The sequence below is a fragment of the Pantherophis guttatus genome, chromosome 13, assembly GCF_059756535.1.
Source record: "Pantherophis guttatus breed Tessera chromosome 13, ASM5975653v1, whole genome shotgun sequence".
In the NCBI taxonomy this organism is placed as follows: domain Eukaryota; kingdom Metazoa; phylum Chordata; class Lepidosauria; order Squamata; family Colubridae; genus Pantherophis; species Pantherophis guttatus.
In genome coordinates this window covers 9,571,980-9,595,886 of record NC_142075.1, presented here as the reverse complement: position 1 = coordinate 9,595,886, position 23,907 = coordinate 9,571,980, and the positions used below count along the sequence as shown (strand labels likewise).

Below are 23,907 nucleotides of genomic sequence, written 5' to 3'. Positions count from 1 at the left end.
CAGAGGATGGTAGAGGACAGGAAGGCCTGGAGGAACATGGTCCATGGGGTCGCGATGGGTCGGACATGACTTCGCAATTAACAACAACAAACCATCGTCTCCTTTTTATGATCGCATAATCCCTTGCAGGGTGGAGTCTGGGCAACTGAATGAAGCTGAGTGTTTACTGGCTGGATGCCCTTCCTGTTGCCAATGCAGAGTTTTGTTCAGCAGATATATTCTCATTGTGCCCAGAGAGAGAATGATCTGCCACTATCTAGGATCGAACTCACAGCCTCCTGATTGTGAGGCGAGCAGTCCATCTTCTAGGCCAGTGCACCACTCCAATTATAGATTTATTATTTAATAATTGATGTAATATTTATTTAATAATGATTAGTTCAAGGCAATTATTACAGACAAAAGAAAAGTTTTGTTAACTGAGAAGAAGGTTTGTTAACTGAAACATCAGGCCACGTGTCTCATCGTTCACAACCAGCATGGTCCATGTAGATCAGAGGTCCCCAAACTTGGCAGCTTTAAGACTTGTGGACATAGCTGGCTGGAGAATTCTGGGAGTTGAAGTCCACAAATCTTAAAGCTGCCAAGTTTGGGGACCTCTGATGTAGAGCAATGCATCAGGTTAGCTAAAATATTCTTGTAAGATCAATACAATCCCCAGGTCACAAACGGGAAAGATTAATGCCATCAGGAAAGTACAGATGCCCTGCTTTGACTCGAGCCTTCGCTGACAGATTAAAAAGGGAAGGGGGGAGGGGGGGTAAACAGCCTTTTCTGCAGAGAAAATCCTTCATGCCAGCTGTTCTCCAAAGCTTCTTAAAAGCAGAGGCCATTCTCCTCCTTCGCCCGGCACATATATAAATGCCTGTGATCCAACTTTTCCACGCCACTTTTAATAGGGACACATCACCATTCCATTGCTCTCTGCAAACACGCTTGATTAACGTAACAAGGGACATAGGGCTCCCTCAACCATTCTGAACTCTTGCCAAATATATTATGTCCCAGTTATGGGACATAAAGGGACAGCCCCAATCCTAAAAAATTTTTTTAATGCTCTCGAAATGAAATCCAGGTTATGCTGTTTCAGATAGTGAGTATAGTGAATTAGTTACCATATTTTTCGGAGTATAAAATGCACCTTTTCCCCCCCTAAAAGGGGGTGAAAATTTAGGTGCGTCTTATATACCGAATGTAGCCCTGCCCACCCACTGGCCCCCACCCTTTGGCCTCTGCCTCGCAGCAGTTACCTCCTTGCAAGCAAACTGCAAGAAAAAACAGCTCCTTTCAGCTTCAACACAGCCTAATTAGCAGAAGTTGATTGGATTGGCTTCCCGACTCTCAGCTGATTTGCTCTCAGCTGTTTTGCGCAGGGCTCTGCTGTTTGCTGCAAAGAGGTAAATTGCTGGAGCAGATTTTTTTTTCCTTGTGCTAATCAAGCTCTGCTGAAAACGAAAATGAAAGTAAAGCAAGTTGTTTACTGTTTGCTGCAAGAAGGCAAAATTGCTCAGAGGCAGAGGGAGATTTCTTTTTCTTCTTTTCCTCACCAAAAAAGGTAGGTGCGTCTTATAGTCCGGTGTGTCTTATACTCCGGAAAAATACGGTACCTTAAGAATTAAGAGCTGTGGGGCGGTGCTCATCTCCGTTTCAAAGCCGAAGACCAGTGCTGTCCGACAACATCTCCGTGGTCAAGTCTTTGACTAAGCGCCAAAGGCACATGGAACGCTGTTACCTTCCCACCAAAGGTGGTCCCTATTTTTCTACTTGCATTTTTTACGTGCTTTCGAACTGCTAAGTTGGCAGAAGCTGGGACAAGTCATGGGAGCTCACCCCATTACGCGGCATTAAGGATTCAAACTGCTGAACTGCCAACCTTTCGATCAACAAGCTCAGCATCTTAGCCATTGAGTCACCGTGTCCCTAATAAATAGTAATAAATAGTAAGATAGCTGCCTACCATTTCCTTGCAGCTGGTTTCTTTACATTTCTGCCACAGGTAAAATATGAAACACTCAGCCTGCTCTTTGTAACAGTAACAGAGTTGGAAGGGACCTTGGAGGTCATCTAGTCCAACCCCCTGCCCACGCAGGAGACCTGTACTAGGGATTTGAACTGCCGAACTGACGACCTTTCTGATCGACAAGCTCAGTGTCTTAGCCACTGAACCGCCTAGTCTGGCTTTGCTGGTGGCAGTGACCTAATAATACTAGACATTTGAAGGGGCAGGAAAGGGAGTCTCATGAATGCTAGATTATCACCAGCTACCAAGTAAAGAATGTTCTTGTATTGGTATTCCTCACTCTGTTTTAAAAAAAATAACGCCACCAGTCTTCATTCTCCTTTAAAAATGAAAGTACAGCTTGTTTTGAATACTGTTCAGCCGATGGAGGAACTGCAAGAATTGCACCCAAGGTGTTAGATGAAGTTACTTCCTGAAATGGCTCGTGTTACAAGCATTCCTATGAACCACACCTAGATTTTTCTCCGATCTCTTAGCAAATGTTTCTGATGTCTTGGCAAAATGGATCTCCATTCTTTTCTTTTCTTTTTTTTCCCTTCGTCCAGCCTTCAGGTTCAAAGCCTAATGTCAGCATTCAAATGCTGCCATAGAGAGAAGACGAGGCTTGACTTTTCACCTACTTATTTTCTCTGTAGATAATATCTCCTAGGAGATGGGATGGGAGGGGGGACATTCCTGTGGGTTGAAGTCAGGAGCTGGGGGGAGACTGACTTGGAAGATGGCCAATGAGAAGATGAGAATTGGGGAACGGAAAGGGAAGGGGTTGGGGTCAGAGGGTTAGTATCGGCTACAATGAGTCAGGGCCAGATCTGTCGTACTCAATAAATGGAATATCTCAGCAAAAATTAATTGTTTGGGGGTGCAATTTATTTGAGATGACATCGAAACCTGACACCTAAATTCTTGCAGATGGGCATCTACAGGATTTGGTCAAAAAACTCAAGATGGCAGCTGAAGCTCTACTCAGTTGGGTCGCACCTTGATCACAACATAGGGGTGTTGTATTCAACACAACACATCATTTTTTATTTTTTTTGATGATACCATGTAGTCCAGTGGTGGGTTGCTCCTGGTTCGCACCAGTTTGGGAGAACCAGTAGTAGCAGTGGTGGAAGACTCCACCCACCCACCCGGAAGTCATGAAATACACTCTGCGCATGTGCAGAAGCTTTTGCGCATGCACAGAAGTGGTGCAAGCACGAGCGAACCGGTAGCAAAGGTAAGTGAAACCCACCACTGATGCAGTCCCTCCTGCTTACCATTGTTGTGACCCAGGCCCAAGTGAGTAGTAGGAAAATCAGTCAGTGAAAAAACAAACTTTATTCGAACAGCTGGGAATGACTTCATTCCCAGCGTCGTTCAACTAAATTAAAGCAAATTCCTCCCAACACAAATTCCTCAGTCCTATCGCAAACCTTGGTCCAATTAGGCAAACTGCCAAAGGCCTTTCTTGGCAAACATTCAGAAGTCACAGATACAAAAATAAATACAACACGTAGATGAAGAAGAAGATGAAGCTACCAACGTTGTTTTCTGGCAAAGCCCAAATGCCGTTGCTGGTCTGTTTTAAGCCTTATGGGAGGGGCCAATCATCTCTTGGCCCTACTCCCGAGTTGTCCTCTTTGCTTGAGCTGCTCTTGCCTTCTGGCAGCTCTTCTCATACGTGCAGTAGGAACAGGCTCCTCCTGTTCCTCTGCCTCACTCCTATCAGCCTCTGGAGACTCTGGAGTCCGCACCTCACTCCCCGATGGCCCTGGCCCCATCTCTGCCTCTGACGCAGAGCCCTCATCCGGCCTTCCCCAGCCTCCAAGACTGGCCCATGTTCTTCCTCAGCCTCATTGCTGTCCGACTCCGCTGCCAGCTCCACAGACTGCTGGCAGACCACAACAACCGTTGTCTCTTCCACCTCCTGCTATGCAGCCATGGCTTATAATTGAAAGAGACATCTGGACAAGAGGAACAAAAATTATCCCAGCTGGGACACAAACACCACATTGAATCACTTTCAGATCCTGCAGTACTGCCTGGATTTCGATTTACGAGACAACAGAAAGACATTTAAAGAAAAAGGAAAATGATGCTTTTCCAGTATCTATCAGCAGAAATAAACCAAAGTGAAGAACAAAATTAATGCAATTCAGGGGAAATAAAATTACATACAAATCACTTGAGGGGAGAAAACCAAGTCAAATGGTTTTCTGCTTGGCCCAGCAGAGTTTTCCTAATGTAATCACTGCGTAGTTTCATCTGGCAAAGTGTTTTCTCCAGAAAAGGAGACGTCCTTGGAACTCAACAGACCTGCCAAGTTGACTTTCAGAGGGGCAGGGAGTGGGTGAGAAGAGCAGCAAATCTATTTTCACATATAGAAAAATGTCCGACATTTAATCACGTGGAACACAACATCTAGGACAACAAACTTCTCCAATTATGTGGATGTGCCATGGCCCAGGGGTGGGTTCTACTTATCTTTACTACAGGTTCGCAACGGGATCGTGTGCCATGCTTCTGTGCATGCACAGATCATCTATGATGACATCCGGGGCAGTGGGCAGAGTCTCCCGCGGTTTTACTACTGGTTCTTGCGAACTGGTCCAAACTGGGGGCAACCCATCACTGGAGTGGCCTTAGTAGGTTTTTTAATTTTTCAATTTCAATAGTGGGTCTTTCTTTCTTTCTTTCTTTCTTTTCTTTCTTTCTTTCTTTCTTTCTTTCTTTCTTTCTCTTTCTTTTTCTTTCTTTCTTTCTCTTTCTTTCTCTTTCTTTCTCTCTCTTTCTTTCTCACTCTCTTTCTCTTTTTTTCTTTCTTTTGTTGCTTGTACAAAGGGCAATTCCTATTAAAGCCGCTCAGTCTTCCTGGAACCTACAGACTATTGCAGGGAGACTTATCCAGAAGAGTTCATCACTAAATCCAAATTCTTTTTTTTTTCCCCTTTTAAGAAAATTCAAAAGCAAAATCTCTTTCATCCAACTAAATGAGAATTGATAGACCAAAGTGCAGAATTGCTCAGGATACCACTAGGAAATTCAGTGGCTGCTGGCGGCTGAAAGGATGCAGATTGAAATTTACATTAAATTTCCCAAACCTGATTGTATGTCTAGATGCATGTGAATGAATTTGGTTCTGTGGTCCAGCCTGAACCCCCTGACATATACAGTGGCTAAATTCACACAAGATACTTAACCAGGTTGGTGTCGCGTCAGCTTGCTGAATTCATGCAACAAGCTAAATTTATTTCGTTTTAATTTCAGTGAGATTGCACATGCCTGCATTTGTGCTAATGTTGTGCTTATATTATGATTCCACATTGAGCAAACCCAGAAAATAGACTAAACAATAATCAAATCGAATCATAATCAGGGCAATCCTTTCAAATGAATGTGTAAAATAATTTATAGATAACATAACATGTGGAAACCTTGCCTGAAAGTCTATGGATTCTATGGCTTCCATTTGGTAAGATTTAATTTTTCTGGTTTACAAGTGATGTATTGTATTGATCCTACCCCCCGGTCATCTGACAATTAAAAAAACTATTCACATTTTGGTACCCTCAGATGTGGGTAGCAAGAATTCTCCAGTCTCAGCACTTCTTAAATAGATTGGGGAAGACTTAGGTAAGGTTGATCTACAATGAGAAATATGGAGAAGCAATTCACCTAACAGTCTTCTGCTTGTTCAGTTTTACCTCTCTATACTTCCACCCAAGAATGAGAGCAAGCAATGAAATTAGAAACTAAATATATAATCATCCCAAAGGTGCCGCTTCAAAAGACAACTGGGCTTCCTTTGTTTTTCCTTGAAGGTGTTTTGCTTCTTATCCAAGAAGCTTCTTTAGTTCTGTGGTCTTCTTTAGTTAGCTCCAGGGGTGAAATTCAGCAGGTTCTGGAGAACCGGTAGCGAAAATTTTGAATAGTTCAGAGAACTGGCAAATACCACCTCTGGCTGGCCCCAGAGTGGGGTAGGAATGGAGATTTTGCACTATCCTTCCCCTGCCATGCCCACCAAGCCACGCCCACAGAACCGGTAATAAAAAAAATTGGATTTCACCACTGGTTAGTTCTCTATTCTTCTTTAGCTCAGAACTAAAGAAGCTTCTTGGACGAGAAGCAAAACGTCTTCAAGGAAAAACAAAGAAAGTCCAGTTGCCTTTTGAGAAAGCATCTTTGGGACCACCATGGAAGATCGAGAATGGAAGATTGAGAATCTCCATATACATTTAAATATATTTAAGTATAAATATATAATCAGGAAAACTACATCCTCCTTCCTAGTTCCTTAAGAGATGTAGGACTCACCTAGCATTCCTTTGTTGGAGCTTGATAAGCACATGTCCTTCTCAGCACTGGGCAAGACAAAACCAACCACGAACACTTCCACTCCATCCGCCATCAGGGCTAAGCCCAGCACAATGAAAAGCATCCATTGGAATCGCCCGTGCCCGCATTCCACAATGATATTCTCATACTGGTGAGCCAACTGCTCTTCATCTTCCATCTTTTCTGCTATAAGCTCATCATGATCTCTGAACTCATTGGACAGGCCGGCTTTCTTCTTCTGCTTGGGCTTGTCATCTGGGTGAGGAATGCCCTGGTACTCTCCTTCATAGACTTCATCGTCTTCATCGTGGCCTTCGGTAGCATCGCTCTGAGCATCTTCTTCCTGATTGGGCTCCTCCCCAGTGTGATAGGTTGGGTCGTTGGGAGCATAACTTGTGTAGCCACCATCCTGGTAGCGATAATCACCAAGCCCATGGCTCCCCTGGTTTCTACGGCCATCATCCATTTTGAGCAAATACGTCTGGATGGACGGCTATATTTTATCAATGTTTGTTCTGTGTTTTGTGCAAGTGGATATATTTTAACCTGTTCAGTTAACTACATGGGCATAACTGCCTCTTCCTTTGAAGATGTGCTTTATAGGTGATCAAGCCACCACAATTCAGATGAAGCTTGAATTAAGGAACTGTATCCTCCCTGAAGCATGCCATGGTATTTTAGCACTGCCTTTTCGTGTCTTCTGAATCCTTCAGCTGTCAAGCGATGTTGCGGGAGGAAACCCAAGGGATCAGCGGCTCTTCTCATTCAGGCGCTAGTGAGTTTTGGCAGATCGTCTGCTTTCCTGGTCCATCTTCCTGTGGAAAGTCACATCCTAGAGAAGAAAAAAAGGGGGGGAAATACACAATTAAATGCTTTGAAAGAGAGAGGAAGGTCACGCCGTGGTCTATTTTCTGACATATTTCTTTCAGAAAACCTGCCTGGCAGAAATACCAAAGGTATTTCAATAAAAGACATTCAACGCATCTGGAAACATCTTAAGGAAGGGGAAAAAAGAGCAGCTAAAACATATTTAAAGACACCGTGGTCCCTAGAATGACTTTGTCTGTTCCATTCAGGGGTGGGCTTCAAAAATTTTAGGAAGGGGTTCTCTGCCTGGTTGCTGGGTGGGTGTGGCCATGGTGGGCGTGGCCTAGCTGGCTTCCTGCACCCTGGTGGAAGGGTCATTTTTGCCCTCCCCGGGCTCTGGAGGCTTTCCTCAAGCATCTGGGAGGGCGAAAACAGCCTCCCCAGGCTCTGGAGGCCCTCTGGAGGCTGGAAACAGGCCCATTTCTGGCCTTCCCAAACTTCTGGTAGGCCCGTTTCTTGCACTCCCCAAGCCGCCGAGCATCTTGAAGTTACCTGCATCCAAAACGGGCTGCATGGGGGAGTCCTGGAAGGGACGGGGTGGGATGGGAGGGGCCAGCCAGGAGTGGGATTTGGAGGATCTCCGAACTGCCCAGACTCTTAGCTAGAGGTTCTCCCGAACCCCTGCAAACCCCCAGCAGCCCACCCAATTCCATTTATATTCCATATTTTGTTCAGGTGCTCAGGCTTGGTTAGCCCTCCATCCTCTTCCTGCAGGGAGTTTCATGGCTGAGGATGGGCTAAAATCCGAGTCGCTATGCTCCCAGTCCAACACATTCACAACAATATCGCATCGGTGCACAAGAGAACAAAAACAAGTGATCAAGGCCAACAGATTTCTTACAGGTTTCTCCCACAAGTGGAATTGTTTCAGCTGAGTGCATAACAGCTGCCCTCTGAACACTGGGAAAAAGTCCAAGTTCTACCAGAAAGTCACATTTTGTAAAGCAGGCTTTTGAAATGCTGTGTAACCCCCTGTATTCATCACATTTCTCCCTTTGTAGATGTGCGAAACCCTCTCCAAAATTCCTTAGCACAATCCCAAAACACTAGCATTGCTTCTCGCACTTTTGGGATGGTATAGTTCCTGAAACAACTATACCCATTGAAATGGATCTTCAAATTCTATTTGCTGCCAAGATAAGGTGGGGAAAGAACTGAAAATTCAAGCGCCACTCATGTGCCTCTCACTAAACACCAATTCCCAACTCCACCATGCACATATTGATGCATGCAATTTCACCAGCATGTCTACATCCATCCTCATGTACTCTAAAATGATATGCATGGCTCAGTGGAGAAATCCAATTTTTTTTCCTACTGGTTCTGTGGGTGTGGCTTGGTGGGCATGGCTTGGTGGGCATGACTGGGGAAGGATACTGCAAAATCTCCATTCCCACCCCACTTCAGGGGAAGGATATTGCAAAATCTCCATTCCCACCCCATTCTGGGGCCAGCCAGAGGTGGTGTTTGCCGGTTCTCCAAACTACTCAAAATTTCCACTACTGGTTCTCCAGAACCTGTCAGAACCTGCTGGATTTCACCCCTGGCATGGGTCTAAACAGCTGCTCGGCAATATTTGAAAAACCCACTTTTTACATTGTAAGCATAAAGTCATATTTTGCTCCTTCCGTGCCAGATTATGATTGATGATCCTAGAATCCTACGCATACACCCAGATAAAATTCAGGATTTGATCTGATTTTGGCTGATGCAAAGATCAACCATCGTCAGCCTAAGTCACCTTAGACCATACTCTTACACCATCTGAATGTTAGCTTGGCACCCTTGAAAGCATCTTGCATCGGAAGGAAGACATCCCAGAAAGCAAAAAAAGTAGGAATACCAACTCCTTGCAGGTGAGAAGCATAGTCATGTTGTCCATTTCAGTTATTCTGAGATGGCTGCAAACTGAGACCATCAGGATGGATAAGAGGAACTTAGTTTATGTCTGTCTGTCTGTCTGTCTATCTTTATTCCTATGTATCATCTATGTATCCATCATCTATCTATCTACAGTGTGTGTGTCTCAGTCTGTCTGTCTGTCTGTCTCTGTCTGCCTCTCTGTCTGCCTATCTATCTATCTATCTATCTATCTATCTATCTATCATCTATCTATCTATCTATCTATCTATCTATCTATCTATCTATCTATCATCTCTATCTATCATCCATCCATCCATCTATCTATCTATCTATCTATCTATCTATCTATCTATCTATCTATCTATCTATCTATCTATCTCTCTCTCTCTCTCTCTCTCTCTCTCTCTCATCCATCCATCCATCCATCCACCCACCCACCCACCCACCCATCCATCCATCCATCCATCCATCCATCCATCCATCCATCCATCCATCCATCCATCCATCCATCCATCTATCTATCTATCTATCTATCTATCTATCTATCTATCTATCTATCTATCTATCATCTATCTCTATCGATCTATCATTTATCCAGCCATCCATCTATCTTCCCAGGAATTTGGTTTTCTGTTTCTGCCTTTCAAAGGAGAAACATTTAAATTCACATGTTATCCTGATTTGAAGGTCTATTACAAGCCTCCCAATATAGGAAGTATGTTTGAAATATTAGAGACACATAAGCTTTGCAAAGGGAAAGAAAATGGGGCAGCGGTTGGGATTTTCCAGAAGTATGAGCTTTGCCAAGTATCCACTTATGCCAATCTCTGGCACTGCCACGAGCAACACGTACAGTACAACAGGATCGGTTTTCTTAACAGGCTTTCCTTTTATTTGCTCTTTTGGCATTCTCTTGCACACATAATTGTGCATTCTTGTTGTCTTGCATTCCCTGGCCCGCATTATTGTGCATTCCTATTACATTCCCAGGATCCCGGAGTCCCCCAAATCATGAATTTCAATCAGGATGTCGAAAAAACCTTGGAAGTGAATTGCACAGAAAACCAATGAACAGCTTGCGACTCTTACAGTACAGACTTTTGGAAAGACAGAGGCACAAAAATTTATAGCTCTGACTTTCAAGATTTCCTCTCTCTCTCGTTCTCTGTGTGAGGAAGGGAGCATTAGCTAATGAGCCGTGATTCTCTTTTTCGATTCCACTTGGAAGGATAGTCATCTTCTGGATCCTCTTACCCCCTTCAGGCCATCTTTTCCATTTCAATGAAATGGGGGGTGGGGGGGAGGCTCAAATGGTCTAGTTTGACTCAGCAATTGCAATGTTGCACTGAAATGCATTCCAATCCATGACGACTCCTGCAGAAAACTGTGTGAACTGCAGCTCACTTTATTCCTGCCTCTGATGAAGGGAGCTATCTACGGTCCCTGGAAATGGGTGCCTTTTTATAAAATAGGTCAATATAAAAAGTTACTACCAAACTCCTCCCAATCTCTTGCCTATCCTCTTCCTAGCACTGACTCCTCGCCTGCACTTTTGCATAGTTCTGTGGATGCATCTGGATTGCATCTGGATTAAGAGCATTGGTGGCGCAGTGGTTAGAATGCAGTACTGCAGGCTATTTCTGCTGACTGCCGGCTGCCAGGAATTTGGCAGTTTGAATCTCACTGGCTCAAGGTGGACTCAGCCTTCCATCCTTCTGAGGTTGGTAAAATGTAGACCTAGATTGTTGGGGCAATAGGCTGACTCTGTAAACTGCTTAGAGAGGGCTGGAAAGCATTATGAAGTGGTATATAAGTCTAAGTGCTATTGCTATCTTCCTTCCTTCCTTCCTTCCTTCCTTCCTTCCTTCCTTCCTTCCTTCCTTCCTTCCTTCCTTCCTTCCTTCCCTCCCTCCCTCCCTCCCTCCCTCCCAGTGGTTAGAATGCAGTATTGCAAGCTAACTCTGCCCACTGCCAGGAGTTTAAGCCTGACCAGCTCAAGGTTGACTCAGCCTTCCATCCTTCCGAGGTCAGTAAAATGAGGATCCAGATTGTTGGGGGCAATTCACTGACTCTGTAAACTGCTTAGAGAGGGCTGGAAAGCACTGTGAAGCGGTATATAAGTCTAAGTGCTATTGCTATTGCTAAAAAAAATCTACGGTACTGTGATACATTTAAAGAGATAAAGCTTCGTTGAAAGGAATCCGTTGCAAGGTGGCATTTCCTGTGACCTTTGCAAAATCAAATCTGTACTTTAAACAGATGGTTTGGTGGTGGTGATGCTTGTGATTTTAAAAGTGAGGCAATGTCTCAAAATCCATGTTATTTCTTTGGAACAAAAACTTATCAAAAAAAGCAGATTGTCCCATCTGAAAACTGGATTAGATTTTTTTTTTTTTTTTTTTTTTTTTTTTGATACACACTCCCATTGCAAAGGAGAAGTTTTTTCTGCTGGCATCTCTGCTTCTCTCTCCAGGAAGATATTCAAGAATAATAATGCTCATTAACACTTAGAATGAGAAACTTTACTCAAAATTTATACTATACAACACAAGAAATGTAATATTTCTATCATAAATCTAATACCAGTTTCGTCTACTGGTGAAGGCACCAAGCTAGAAACTGGGAGACAGTAATTTCTAATCCCACCTTAGCTATGAAACTCAGCTAGGTGACTTTGGGCCAATCATCAAGAGACTTATGAATTCTAGTCTCACTTTAGCCATGAAGACCAGCTGGGTGACTTTGGACCAATCACTAGGAGATGTGAGTTCCAGTTCTGCCTTTGTCATGAAAGCCAGCTGGGTAACTTTGGGCCAATCACCAGGAGACTGTGAGTTTTAGTCTCACTTTAGTCATGAAGGCCAGCTGGCTGGATGATCAGGAGATGTGAGTTCCAGTCCCAACTTAGTAATGGAGACCAGCTGGGTGACTTTGGGCCAATCACATTCTCTCAGCCCAGCCCACCTCACAGGGTTATTGTTGTGAGGAAAATAAGAAGAGGAAGGAGTATTAATTATGTTCACTCCCATTGCACAGGAGAATCTTTTGAGTTATTTACAAAAATAATAAAGGAAGAATATAAATAAATAAATAAAATATCAGTAGAATTGTACTTTGGAAACAGCTTATGGCAAAAACTCTGAAAGGCACATACTGTATATGTTCATGATGCCTGAGTTGGCTGTGAAGAAATAAGAAGACATCTTGTGGGAAAAAAATGTATATGCTGGCATAACTCTGAAAAGCCTATGAGGAACAGGAAACTACAACAATAGCAATTATATTGCTATTGTATATAATAGAATTATATACCACTTCACAGTGCTTTACAGCCCTTTCTAAACAGTTTACAGAATCAGCATCTTGCCCTAAACAATCTGGCTCCTCATTTTACCTACCTTTGAAGGATGGAAGGCTGAATTGACCTTGAGCCAGTCAGGATCGAACTGCTAGCAGTGGGCAGAGTTTGCCTGCAATACTGCATCTTAACCACTGTGCCACAATGGCAGAACTAGAATTATAAATCTGCTAGAGATGAAAGATTGCAACGTTTGAGAATTTTAGCTCAGAAAAAAAAAGGGAGGAAGGGAAATCAGAATTCTTTCTGAGCTTCCCCTGAGCATTAAGAGGCTAGAAAACATCACATTTTTTTTCAGCTTGTGAAATAGTAACAAGAGCAAGAGTTTGGGCCAATGGATAGACTTTCCCTTCCTTAAAGCCCCACCTCTTGCATCATCTGATTGACAGGGGGTGAGCAGTCAAACCCAGTCCCAGATTAGATTCAATCCCAGCTCCTGGTTTTAACACCATCCTATAACAGTCCTCAATTCCAAGTTAGGTTCCTTCTCAATTCATTCAATATCCATTTCTCATCAGTGTTGACGTGAAATTACTTATTTTTAGTATTGTGATCCTGACCAAGTCTTAACAGATATCAATGTAAAATATTTGGTACCAAAGAAAAATACACATAAAATAAAAACACACGAACAAGGTGCTTAAAAACAACCCAGGGCTAAAAGCACATTCATACAGAATGGGTTTGACGTATTTACAAAAAATAAGCATGGTTGAGGCCATGTGCAACTCCAAGACTAGGTGATTGCCTGGCCTAGATTCCACAAATCTCATAGGAGGCCTTCGAATGTTATGCTTCACCCAGAATCACTTACTTGTGAGGTGGCCAACTCTATAAATTAGATGAATAAGTAAATAAATATCTTCCTTGCCATCTCCCTGTCGATCAGCAGATGGCTTGAGGGGTTCTTTTTTGCTTTTCTGACTGCAGATGGAATGCTAATGCATGCACACACATTCCTTGGTATCAGCTTCACTACTACCAGCTTGTAATCTTTCAACTAAGTTATAAAAGGCCTCTTTAAATCCTCTGCAGAGGGAGAGGATTCACTATCAGGGTTAACACTGACGGCATCTTCCACAGTTGTTCACCCAAACCCAGGCACAGGGAATATAGATTTTAATAGTTGCAGGTTAAGGCACTGAATATTTCCATTCCAATATCTCCTGCTTGAGCAGCAGGCTGGACTAGGAAACCTCCAAAGTCCCTTCCAGCTCTATTCTACTCTTATTATTTCAGTCAGAGTGATTCTTTTTAATAAATAAATTTTAAAAAAAACCCACATCAACTCCTAATATTCCAAGAGAGCTTGAAAAGAAAAGAAGCAAAGAAATAAAATGACAGATGTGGCGTTGCAAGCTGCAGGAAATCCCAGTGGGGCTTATTAAGTGAGCTACCTGTAGATTCTATGCTAGGAGCTAAAAGGCATCTGAAAGTCATTGTAATGACAGGAACAGATGCTGCCGAACTGATTTCAGCACCATGGCCAGCGCCGACTCAGATTGAGAGAACCAGATAGGCTCCTTCCAAGTCCCAGTAATGTTACAACAACTTACTTTATGTGCAACTAGAATCTGAAAATAACATTTAACACAGCACAGTACTTAAGCAAAATGGTTCAGTTGAGATCTGCATAGGCAGGACTGATTGGGGTAGATTGTAGGGCTGACACCGAAGTATAATTTTATCATATTTTATCTTTGCCTTAAATTACTCTATTTTATTCCAATTTCATTTTAGACTGTATTTTATTCCAATTTCATTTTAAATCGTACTTTATTCTAATTTCATTTTAAACTGTATTTCATCCAATTCCATTTTTAGATTGTTTTTATCAAAGTAATAGTAATAATTTGTTTCTGGAACGCTGCGCTTTGATATGGCCCAAGGGCTAATCAATAAATAAAGATAAGGAGGTAGTCCTTGACTTAAGACTACAATTGAGCCCAAAATTTCTCTTGCTAAGTGAGACCTTGGCTAAGTGAGCTTTGCTCCATTTTACGACTTTTCTGGCCACCGTTGTTAAATGAATCACTGCCGTTCTTAAGTTAGTAATAAGGTTGTTTAAGTGAATCTGGCTTCCCTACTGACTTTGCTTGTCAGAAGGTCGCAGAAGTTGACCACACGACCACAAGACACTGCCACCGTCATAAATATGAGCCAGTTGCCAAGCATCTGAATTCTGATCCCTTGACCGTGGAGATGCTGCAACCAGTGGTGGGTTGCTCCCAGTTCTGTCTGGTTGTATAGAACCAGTAGTAAAACCAGCGCCCATAACGTCATCATTGGTGATCTTCACATGCCCAGAAGCTTCTGCGCATGTGCAGAAGAGCGTGCGTGCGATCCCGCTGCAAACTGGTAGTAAAGGTAAGTGAAACCCACCCCTGGCTGCAACAGTTGTAAGTGTGAAAAACGGTCGTAAGTCCCCTTTTTCCAGCCCCGTTTTAACATCAAACTGCCACTAAGTGAATTGTGTAAGTCAAGGACTACCTACAGTCACCTATTTCCTGGATTCAGATTGTGCATTTGGCACAAAGGCCCCCCAAAAAACCCACTCGTTTTTTCTGAAAAACAAGCTAGAAAGAGAGTGGGGGGGAAACGCAGCTCCATGTCTGCAGAAATCCATGCAGCCACTGACCACGTGAATTATTTAAAGGGACCATTTTGCTGCCAGTTGTATTGTTGCAAAAGTTTTCCTTTGCGTGCACAGGTAAAAGGGCAAATGATGCTATTGCTTCGTTAACAAGCATCTGTTTTCTCCGAGGAAAAGTGAGCAGACCTGAGGGTGAGTAATTTCTTCCTATGAATAACTGAGGGGAGGAGTTACTTCTCATCTCAACAGGCTTTGCTATTTTAAAAAAGAGAAAACCGTACTGTAAGCGATGAGGAAGTCATACATTCTTCTATGGTTCTACTAAAGACTACTGAAAATAGATAATAGTGGAGGTAGGGTTGTTGTTTTCTTTAAGAGAAGGGAATAAAAATAGTTTCTCAAATGGGTAGCTCTGCCCCTTGGATTTCTGAAAAATCCTGTTTTCCTTTCCGAAATTCACCAAAAGAGGATGCTTGAAGTTTTTGCTTCTAATCTCAATGGTATAACCATAAGAGTTGAGGAGCTTCTACAAAAACGAAATGAAAACGTCTACCAAAACCACTTTTACAAAGGAAACAGATTTCAAGGGAATCCTTGATAAGTCATTGTGAGTTATCTGCTTATATTTTGAGAGAAGATACTGTGTTTCCCTGAAAATAAGACCCTGTCTTATATTTTTTTGAACCTCGAAATAAGCGCTTGGCCTTATTTTCAGGGAGGTCTTATTACTTATGCAGAGAAGAGCAACAAAGATGATTAGGGGACTGGAGGCTAAAACATATTTAGAACGGTTGCAAGAACTGGGTATGTTTCGTTTAATCTTCCAATATCTCAGGGATTGCCACAAAGAAGAGGGAGTCAAACTCGTGAAAATCTTTTTTAAAATATTATATTTTAGCATTTGCTCTTGTACCAACAAACAATATTAGACTAGACTAGACTAGACTAGACTAGACTAGACTAGACTAGACTAGACTAGAATAGAATAGAATAGAATAGAATAGAATAGAATAGAATAGAATAGAATAGAATAGTTGGAAGGGACCTTAGAGGTCTTCTAGTCCAACCCCCTGTTTAGGCAGGAAACCCTACACCACTTCAGACAAATGGTTATCCAATCTCTTCTTAAAAACTTCCAGTTTTGGAGCATTGACAACTTCTGGAGGAAAGTTGTTCCCTGGTTAATTGTTCTCACTGTCAGGAAATTTCTCCTTAGTTCTAAGTTGCTTCTCTCCTTGATTAATCTCTACCCATTGCTTCTTGTCCTGCCCTCAGGGGCTTTGGAAAACAAGTTGACTCCCTCTTCTTTGGGGCAACCCCTGAGATATTGGAAGACTGCTATCATGTCACCCCTAGTCCTTCTTTTCATAAGACTAAACATACCCAATTCCAGCAACCGTTCTTTATATATTTTATCCTCAAGTCCCCTAATCCTCTTTGTTGCTCTTCTCTGCACTCTTTCTAGAGTCTCAACATCTTTTTTACACCGTGGTGACCAAAACTGAATGCAGTATCCCAAATGTGGCTTTACCAAGGCATCATAAAGTGGTATTAACACTTCACGTGATCTTGATTCTGTCCCTCTGTTTATGCAGCCTAGAACTGTGTTGGCTTTTTTTGAGAGAGGAAAGATTGGGCTCAGTGATTGGCAGGCCAGTTAAGTCCCTTCCAACTCTATTATTCTGTATTATATTCTGGTGTGTGTTTTTTTCAAATCATCATCATTATTATTGTCATTCCCTTTTTACTCATTCAGACCTTAAAGGAAAATGTAACACATACATGCCAATTTCTGTTAAAACTTTCATCCATTATCAATGATCTAACTTTCCAGCAAACAAGCTTAAAAATAAGAGTTTAACAAAACATGTAGCTAAGAACCCCTGCTCCAGTTTCTGAGATTTGCTCTACTTCTTGTCCATGTAAATCCTATTCCGATAAACCCCCAATTTCTTGACGTTTTTCTCATGCTAAATTAGGGAAGGATGCTCAGGAATTGGGCCAAGACCACCAACCCAAGGTTGCTTTCCAAAACTATAAATTGGAAGGAATGTGGGTGAGGTGTTATTCGCAGAAGATGTTATCTATTGCAAAAATAAGAAAAAAATAGAAGTGAGAATTTAAAGAATGCAAGTATAACTTGGACATTTTTTAGAAGAGCTTCAACCTGGGCTGAGGTACAATAACAAAGAATGGGGGAGTCGGTAAAATATCACAACTGCTTCTATCGCACAAGGAACATTGACTTGAAAGCTGTGCGTTCCCATATTGATGGGCTGAGTTTGCACAACACACAGGCGACCGTTGTGCAAAATAGGGCTAGAGCAGTGGTGTCAAACTTGATTTCATTGAGGGCCACATCAGGGTTGTGAATTGTCGATCAGAAAGGTCAGCAGTTCGGCGGTTCAAATCCCTAGCATAGGTCTCCTGCGTGAGCAGTGGGTTGGACTAGATGACCTCCAAGTTCCCTTCCAACTCTGTAACTGTTACAGTGGGCGTGGCCAGGGTGGGCGTGGCCAGCTTGACATCACTCGTGACGGGGGGCACCTGTGGTGGCCCAAGTGCTCTGCCAGCGAAAACAGGCTCCCGAGCTCTGTTTTTGGTTGGGATGGCCTCCTGCAACCCTCTGCCAGTGAAAATGGAACTCGGGAGGGCCTCAAGTTTTGCGGTGGCTGTGGGAGGCTCCACCCACCTGCCCAGATGTCATCACGTCACATTTTTGATGCTCTGCGCATGCGGGGAAGGCCCTGCGCATGTGCGGAGGTGGTTCGTGCACGCAAAACGTGCCCTCGCGTTCGCATTTGCAAACCGGTAGCGAAGGTAAGTGAATACCACTCCTGCACCAGTGATGGGTTTCAATTTTTTTTACTACCAGTTCTATGGGTGTGGCTTGGTGGGTGTGAAATAGCTTGGTGGGCGTGGCTTGGAGGCATTGCAGGGGAAGGTTACTGCAAAATCCCCATTTCCTCCCAATCAGCTGGGATTTGGGAGGCAGAGAATAGATGAGGGCAGGGCCAGTCACAGGTGGTATTTACCGGTTCTCCGAACTACTCAAAATTTCCACTACCGGTTCTCCAGAACTGATCAGAACCTGCTGAAACCCACCTCTGCCCTGCACCACAAGCCAGTCCTTCTCTGTTTCCAGGGCAGCCTCGTGGGCCGGATCTGGCCCCCCGGTCCTTGAGTTTCACACCCCTGGGCTAGAGAGTTTGAAATTCCAGATATTATTTGTAAGAGCAGCTTCTGTACTTCCATATGGTTGCCAAAAACATGGATCTGTCTGATATAGGCATTCGGATCGGAGCTCAGCTCAGCTCAAAAGAGATGTTTCCTTTCCTTCAGGGCAACCCAAAAGCCACCCATCTACCTGTGGAAATGATGGGAAGACTATCCTTTTCTCCAAGAAAACAACTAAGCTCAGAGAGCCCCCCAAGGACCCCTCATTTCAATCCTGAGCTACAGGCATTCTCCTTTATTGCTTTTGGTTCAGCATTTCCAGGTGGTGCAGTGGTTAGAATGCAGTATTGCAGGCTACTTCAGCTGACTGCTAGCTGTAGTTCGGCAGTTCAAATCTCACCGGCTCAAGGTTGACTCAGATTTAACATATTAACAGTTGGAAGGGACCTTTGCAGGTCATTGAGTCCAACCCCCTGCCCAAGCAGGAGACCCTGCATCTGCCTCTACCTAGGATCGAACTCACAACCTCCTGATTGTGAGGCAAGAGCTCCACCTCTAGGCCTTCCATCCTTCCGAGGTGGGTAAAATGAGGACCTAGATTGTTGGGGGCAAATATGCTGACTCTGTAAACCACCTAGAGAGCACTGTGAAAGCACTGGTGAAGTGGCATATGAGTCGAAGTGCTATTCAAAACAGTAAGTTAGATATGTAAATTTGTATATAGAGCAAGGAATAGATTACTTGTTAACTTGATTTTGACGTAAATGTTAGAAACCAGAGAGGTTGAGCAATGCCCGTTGTTTTACTTTTAAAACTAATAAAATAATTTAAAAAAAACAAAAAAAAATCCAGTAATCATCTGCAGTCCAAAGCAATACAGGTAGTCCTTGATGTACGACCACAATTGAGCCCAACATTTATGCTGCTAAGTGAGACATTTGTTAAGTGAGTTTTGCCCCATTTAATGACTTTAATTGCCACCGTTGTTAAGTGACTCAGCGCAGGCGTGAAGTGGTAACACTTGTTAAGTGAATCCGATTTCCCCCTTGACTTTGCTTGTCAGATAGTCGTAAAAGGGGATGATGTGACCTTGTGACTGTCATAAATATGAGTCGGTGACCAAGTGTCTGAATTTTGATCACCTGAACATGGGAATGCTTGAATGGTCGTAAGTGTGCCATTGTAACTTGGAACGGTCACTAAATGAACTGTTGGAAGTTGAGGGCTACCTGTATCACACAGGATTCGAGTGTCTCATTCTGCATAATGTGTATGCATTATACAATAAGCATGTACTCTCTCTCTCTCTCTGTGTATGTGTGTGTGTGTGTGTGTATAAAAGTAAGGAACCCAAAATCCGGACAAGATGCAGTAGGAAAGATGGATAGATTGCTCCTTCTGCATGTGATTGAACTTCCCCCAGCAAACTGCAATGCTCAGAGTTACTGGCTTGTACTTGGAAAAGCAACTGGCAATAAAGCAGGGAAGAGCAGCAGGCTTTGCCCCCTCCCTTTCAGCTTCTCCCCCCCACACACACACACCCCTACCTACACACACACACACACACACAGAGAGAGAGAGAGAGAGAGAGAGAGAGAGAGAGAGAGTCCCCTGCAACTGCAGCACTGAGGGTGCCTTCCTAAAGGAAGAGCTTGGTTAGCAGGGCACGTGGTGGGTTCTTGCTTTCCAGGCTGCTGGCCCCACCCTCTCCCCACGGTTGCAACCTCCATCCTACAAAGCAGCTGGTGCTTTCCTGTTCCATGATGCTGTTTAAATATTGGAAGGAGCTGTCATCTGGGACAGAGGAGTGCTGCAAAAGGATGAGTCACACCTAGCGGGAGCCTCCAGGCTGCCACCTGGAAAGCTCCATCATTTGAACAGCTCGCTATTCAACTACTCCAGCCAGCCCCAAAAAGGACTACAAATCTCTCTCTCTCTCTCTCTCTCTCTCTCTCTCTCTCTCTCTATATATATATATATATATATATATATATATATATAGAGAGAGAGAGAGAGAGAGAGAGAGAGAGAGAGAGAGAGAGCCTATAGAGCCTATAGAGCCTATTGGGCTCTCTATATATAGAGAGAGAGCCCAATCAGAACACAGCCAAGCTCCCACCCAATCAGTTCACACCCCACTGGCAGTTAAGAAACAGCTGCGATCACACACATTGCTCCTAGAAGCACGAAGCCGAGAACACCAGCCTGAAGATGATGAATGAGACTTTGTCGAAACGTTGCCAAGAAACCTCCAATTTTACATGGGAGAAAACCCGAAAAACCAAAGATCTACATATGTATATATATATGTGTGTGTATATATATCTCCCAAATTGCAGCACAGAGTTGTTGCTTTTCAGCAAGATGCAAAAAGCCCAGAAACTTGTGAATGAGATTTCACAGAACTAGGGATGTGGAACAACTTAGCTTACGTAGGTAAAACCTGGTTAGAAAGAATATGCCCATAAAAGCCTACGAAAAAGAAAAAGACACATGTGTGTGTGTGTGTGTATCATCACTATCTAGATATGATCTTTATCAATCTATTTACTTCTATCAATTTATCTGTTATCTCTATCAACTCCACGATCTACTTATTTATACCTCTATCATTTATTTATCTATCCTCTCTATCTATCCTCTCTATGTATCTACCTACCTACCTATCCATTCATTCACCCTTCCACCCAACTCTATCTATCACTCTCATGTATATCTTCCCCTCCTGCTTACAATCTTTTTGGACTGTGACTTTCTGGCAGAAGATACAGAACAATTAAAACTCGGACCACATGTTTTTTGAATATTTTTATCCCAGAGCTATAATTGTACTCAACAATGAACTAAAGGGCCACCATCAGTGAGCTGTCGGACAGCATGACTTGGTCTGTTGGGTGGATGTTTGGGTGACTTAGGGGTGGGGAATTTGTGGTGGGTGGGAGTGTGTTTGGGGATTGTTATGTGTGTTGGACCTGGTCTTTGGGTGTTAAGTGAATTTCGTTGTATGGGTTTACTGTGTATATACGAACAATGACAATAAAGTTATTTATTATCTTCTATTTATTATTTTCTCTGTTTATCACTCTATCAATCTCTTTATGTAATCTATCATCTCTCACACCCCCTCTCTCCCTCCCACCTCTCTCTCTCTCTCCCTCTCTCTCTCTCTCTCTCTCTCTCTCTCTCTCTCTCTCTTTCTCTCTCTCACACACACACACTTCAACTTTCAGTATTGCTGGACTGGAGAAGAAAGTTGAAGTGCTTATACCTGCAAGAGACATCTATCTACTTTGGCAATGTTCAAAACACATTTTTCAAGGATTATTGTTCAAGATTCATCTTTTCTGAATTTTGCATTACATTTTCCAGCCTCAGTGAACATGTTTCAGGGAAAAGTTGGCCTGTTAAGTGATCAAAAAGGTCTCGTGGCAATTTCAACAGTGCAATCAAAGCTCTGCCTGGATTTTATCTGTCTGTGCAGGGAGGGGATCCCACCAAAAAAAAGGGGGGTCAGGGCTTTGACTGCATGGCTGTGATTGTCATTGTGCCTTTTTGATACCTCTTCTCTATGAACACACACACACACACACACACACACACACACACACCAATATTAAGGCTACACAATGGCCAATATTTGAAGAATTGACTTTACTAGTAGTACTGCTGGATGAGAGGATATATGATCTGGCCTGAGATTTAGCATTTACCAGCTCTTACATAGCAACATTGCTAAAACTGCATACAGTTTTAAAGTGTAGTTAAATGGGGAGTGAAAGTCAGGAGTCTACTTGAAAAAAAGAAAGATTGGGGAAATCAAACACCCCAAACATCGACCCAACCCAGAGTTGTTCTGAGATTTAGGAATGTTGAAAAATGGTCTAATGACCAGGAGAAGTTAGCATCCTATGGTATTTCTGTGACATGGAAAGGTACTATGGATTTAAGACTAATGGAGGACTACTTTTGCAATTCTGTGAATGTGTGTGTGTGAAATTTCTGGATTATAAGAGAAGGTTGTGTTGTGGTTGGCTTTTTTCCCTTTCTTATTGGATCAGAAAATTGACCGAAGACAGGAAAAAACCAGACATCGTATAATGTCTTCTGATGGGCGGCACTAAGTGCTGTCTCTCTAGGGATAGCACTCACTTGCTTTTAGAGCACATCAGGAATTCTCTAGGTTTCTATCTTTTATCTCATTTTCCACATTTCACAGGTTTAATAGTTTAATGAAAATAAGGACTAAGGCAGAGGTGGGTTTCAGCAGGTTTTGACCAGTTCTGGAGAATCGGTAGCAGAAATTTTGAGTAATTCAGAGAACCGATAGTAAAAATTCTGACTGGCCCCGCCCCCATCTATTCTCTGCCTCCCAAGTCCCAGCTCCGTCCCAGCGGAGGAAATGGAGATTTTACAGTATCCTTCCCCTGCCATGCACACCAAGCCATGCCACGCACACCAAGCCACATCCACAGAACCAGTAGTAAAAATATTTGAAACCCACCCCTGGATCAGGGGTTATATGATAGCAGTCTTCCAATATCTCAGGGGTTGCCACAAAGAAGAGGGAGTCAAGCTATTCTCCAAAGCACCTGAGGGCAGGACAAGAAGCAATGGGTGGAAACTAATCAAAGAGAGAAGCAACTTAGAACTAAGGAGAAATTTCCTGACAGTTGGAACAATTAATCAGTGGAACAACTTGCCTCCAAAGTTGTGAATGCTCCAAAACTGGAAGTTTTAAAGAAGAGATTGGACAACCATTTGTCTGAAATGGTATAGAGTTTCCTGCCTGAGCAGAGGGAGGGACTAGAAGACTTCCAAGGTTATTCTGTTACAGGTCCTACAATTTCTTTCCATCTTCCCTCCCAGCCTCCTGAAAAACCACAGCAAATAAGCAAACTTAAGAGCACTTTCTCCGCAACAGTTCGCAGTGATGAGACTTGGATTGTTGGATTGTTAACCATGTTTAATCAAACCCAGTTTATTGACCACAGAACAGGAAAAGCTTGAAGTTGGATATAGGTCCAATGTTCAATTTAAATGTTCCAAAATTCCCCCAATGAAATGAGAATTCAGAAGGAATGGAAGACGAATTGACATTAGGGAATTTGGGCTTCGAATAAACTGGCTTTTTCTTTTTCCATTTCTAGATGAAAATCTTCTGTGCCAAATAAATTATTAAGAGGAAGACACAGCAAAGAGGAAAAGCTGCCTGGAGAGACTACAGATGGGGGAGGAGAGAGAAAATAAACAGCGGAAGAACTGAATGTTCATGGCAGAAGGTTTGAAGGATGTATAGAAGAGAAGTAAAAATGAAGCATAGGATTTGGGTTTAGCTTAGTCTAGCGAAAAGAAGGACTAGGGGTGACATGATAGCAATATTCCAGTATTTGAGAGGCTGCCAGAAAGAAGAGGGTCAACTTATTTTCCAAAGCACCAGAAGGCAAGACAAGAAACAATGGATGGAAAATAATCAAGGAGGGAAGCAACCTAGAACTAAGGAGAAACTTCCTAACAGTGAGAACGATTAATCAACGGAACAGCTTGTCTTCAGAAGCTGTAGCTGCTCCATCACTGGAGGCTTTTTAAGCAGACATTGAACAGCCGCTTGTCTGGAATGGTAGAGGGTCTCCTACTTGGGCAGGGGGTTGGACTAGATTCTAGAAGAACTCCAAGGTACCTTCCTGCTCTGTTCTGCTCTGTTCTGTCCCATTC

General features: G+C 43.0%; 1 protein-coding gene across 1 annotated transcript in view; it reads right to left on the bottom strand.

Moving 5' to 3' along the window:
* Nucleotides 1-23,907, bottom strand: part of SV2B (synaptic vesicle glycoprotein 2B) — a 72,178-nt gene that overhangs the window by 28,319 nt on the left and 19,952 nt on the right. The window contains exon 2 of the mRNA XM_060694781.2: nucleotides 6,317-7,169. Within this exon, the coding sequence (XP_060550764.2) occupies nucleotides 6,317-6,803 (487 nt within the window). The 5' untranslated portion in view covers nucleotides 6,804-7,169. The remainder of the gene's footprint in view (nucleotides 1-6,316; nucleotides 7,170-23,907) is intronic.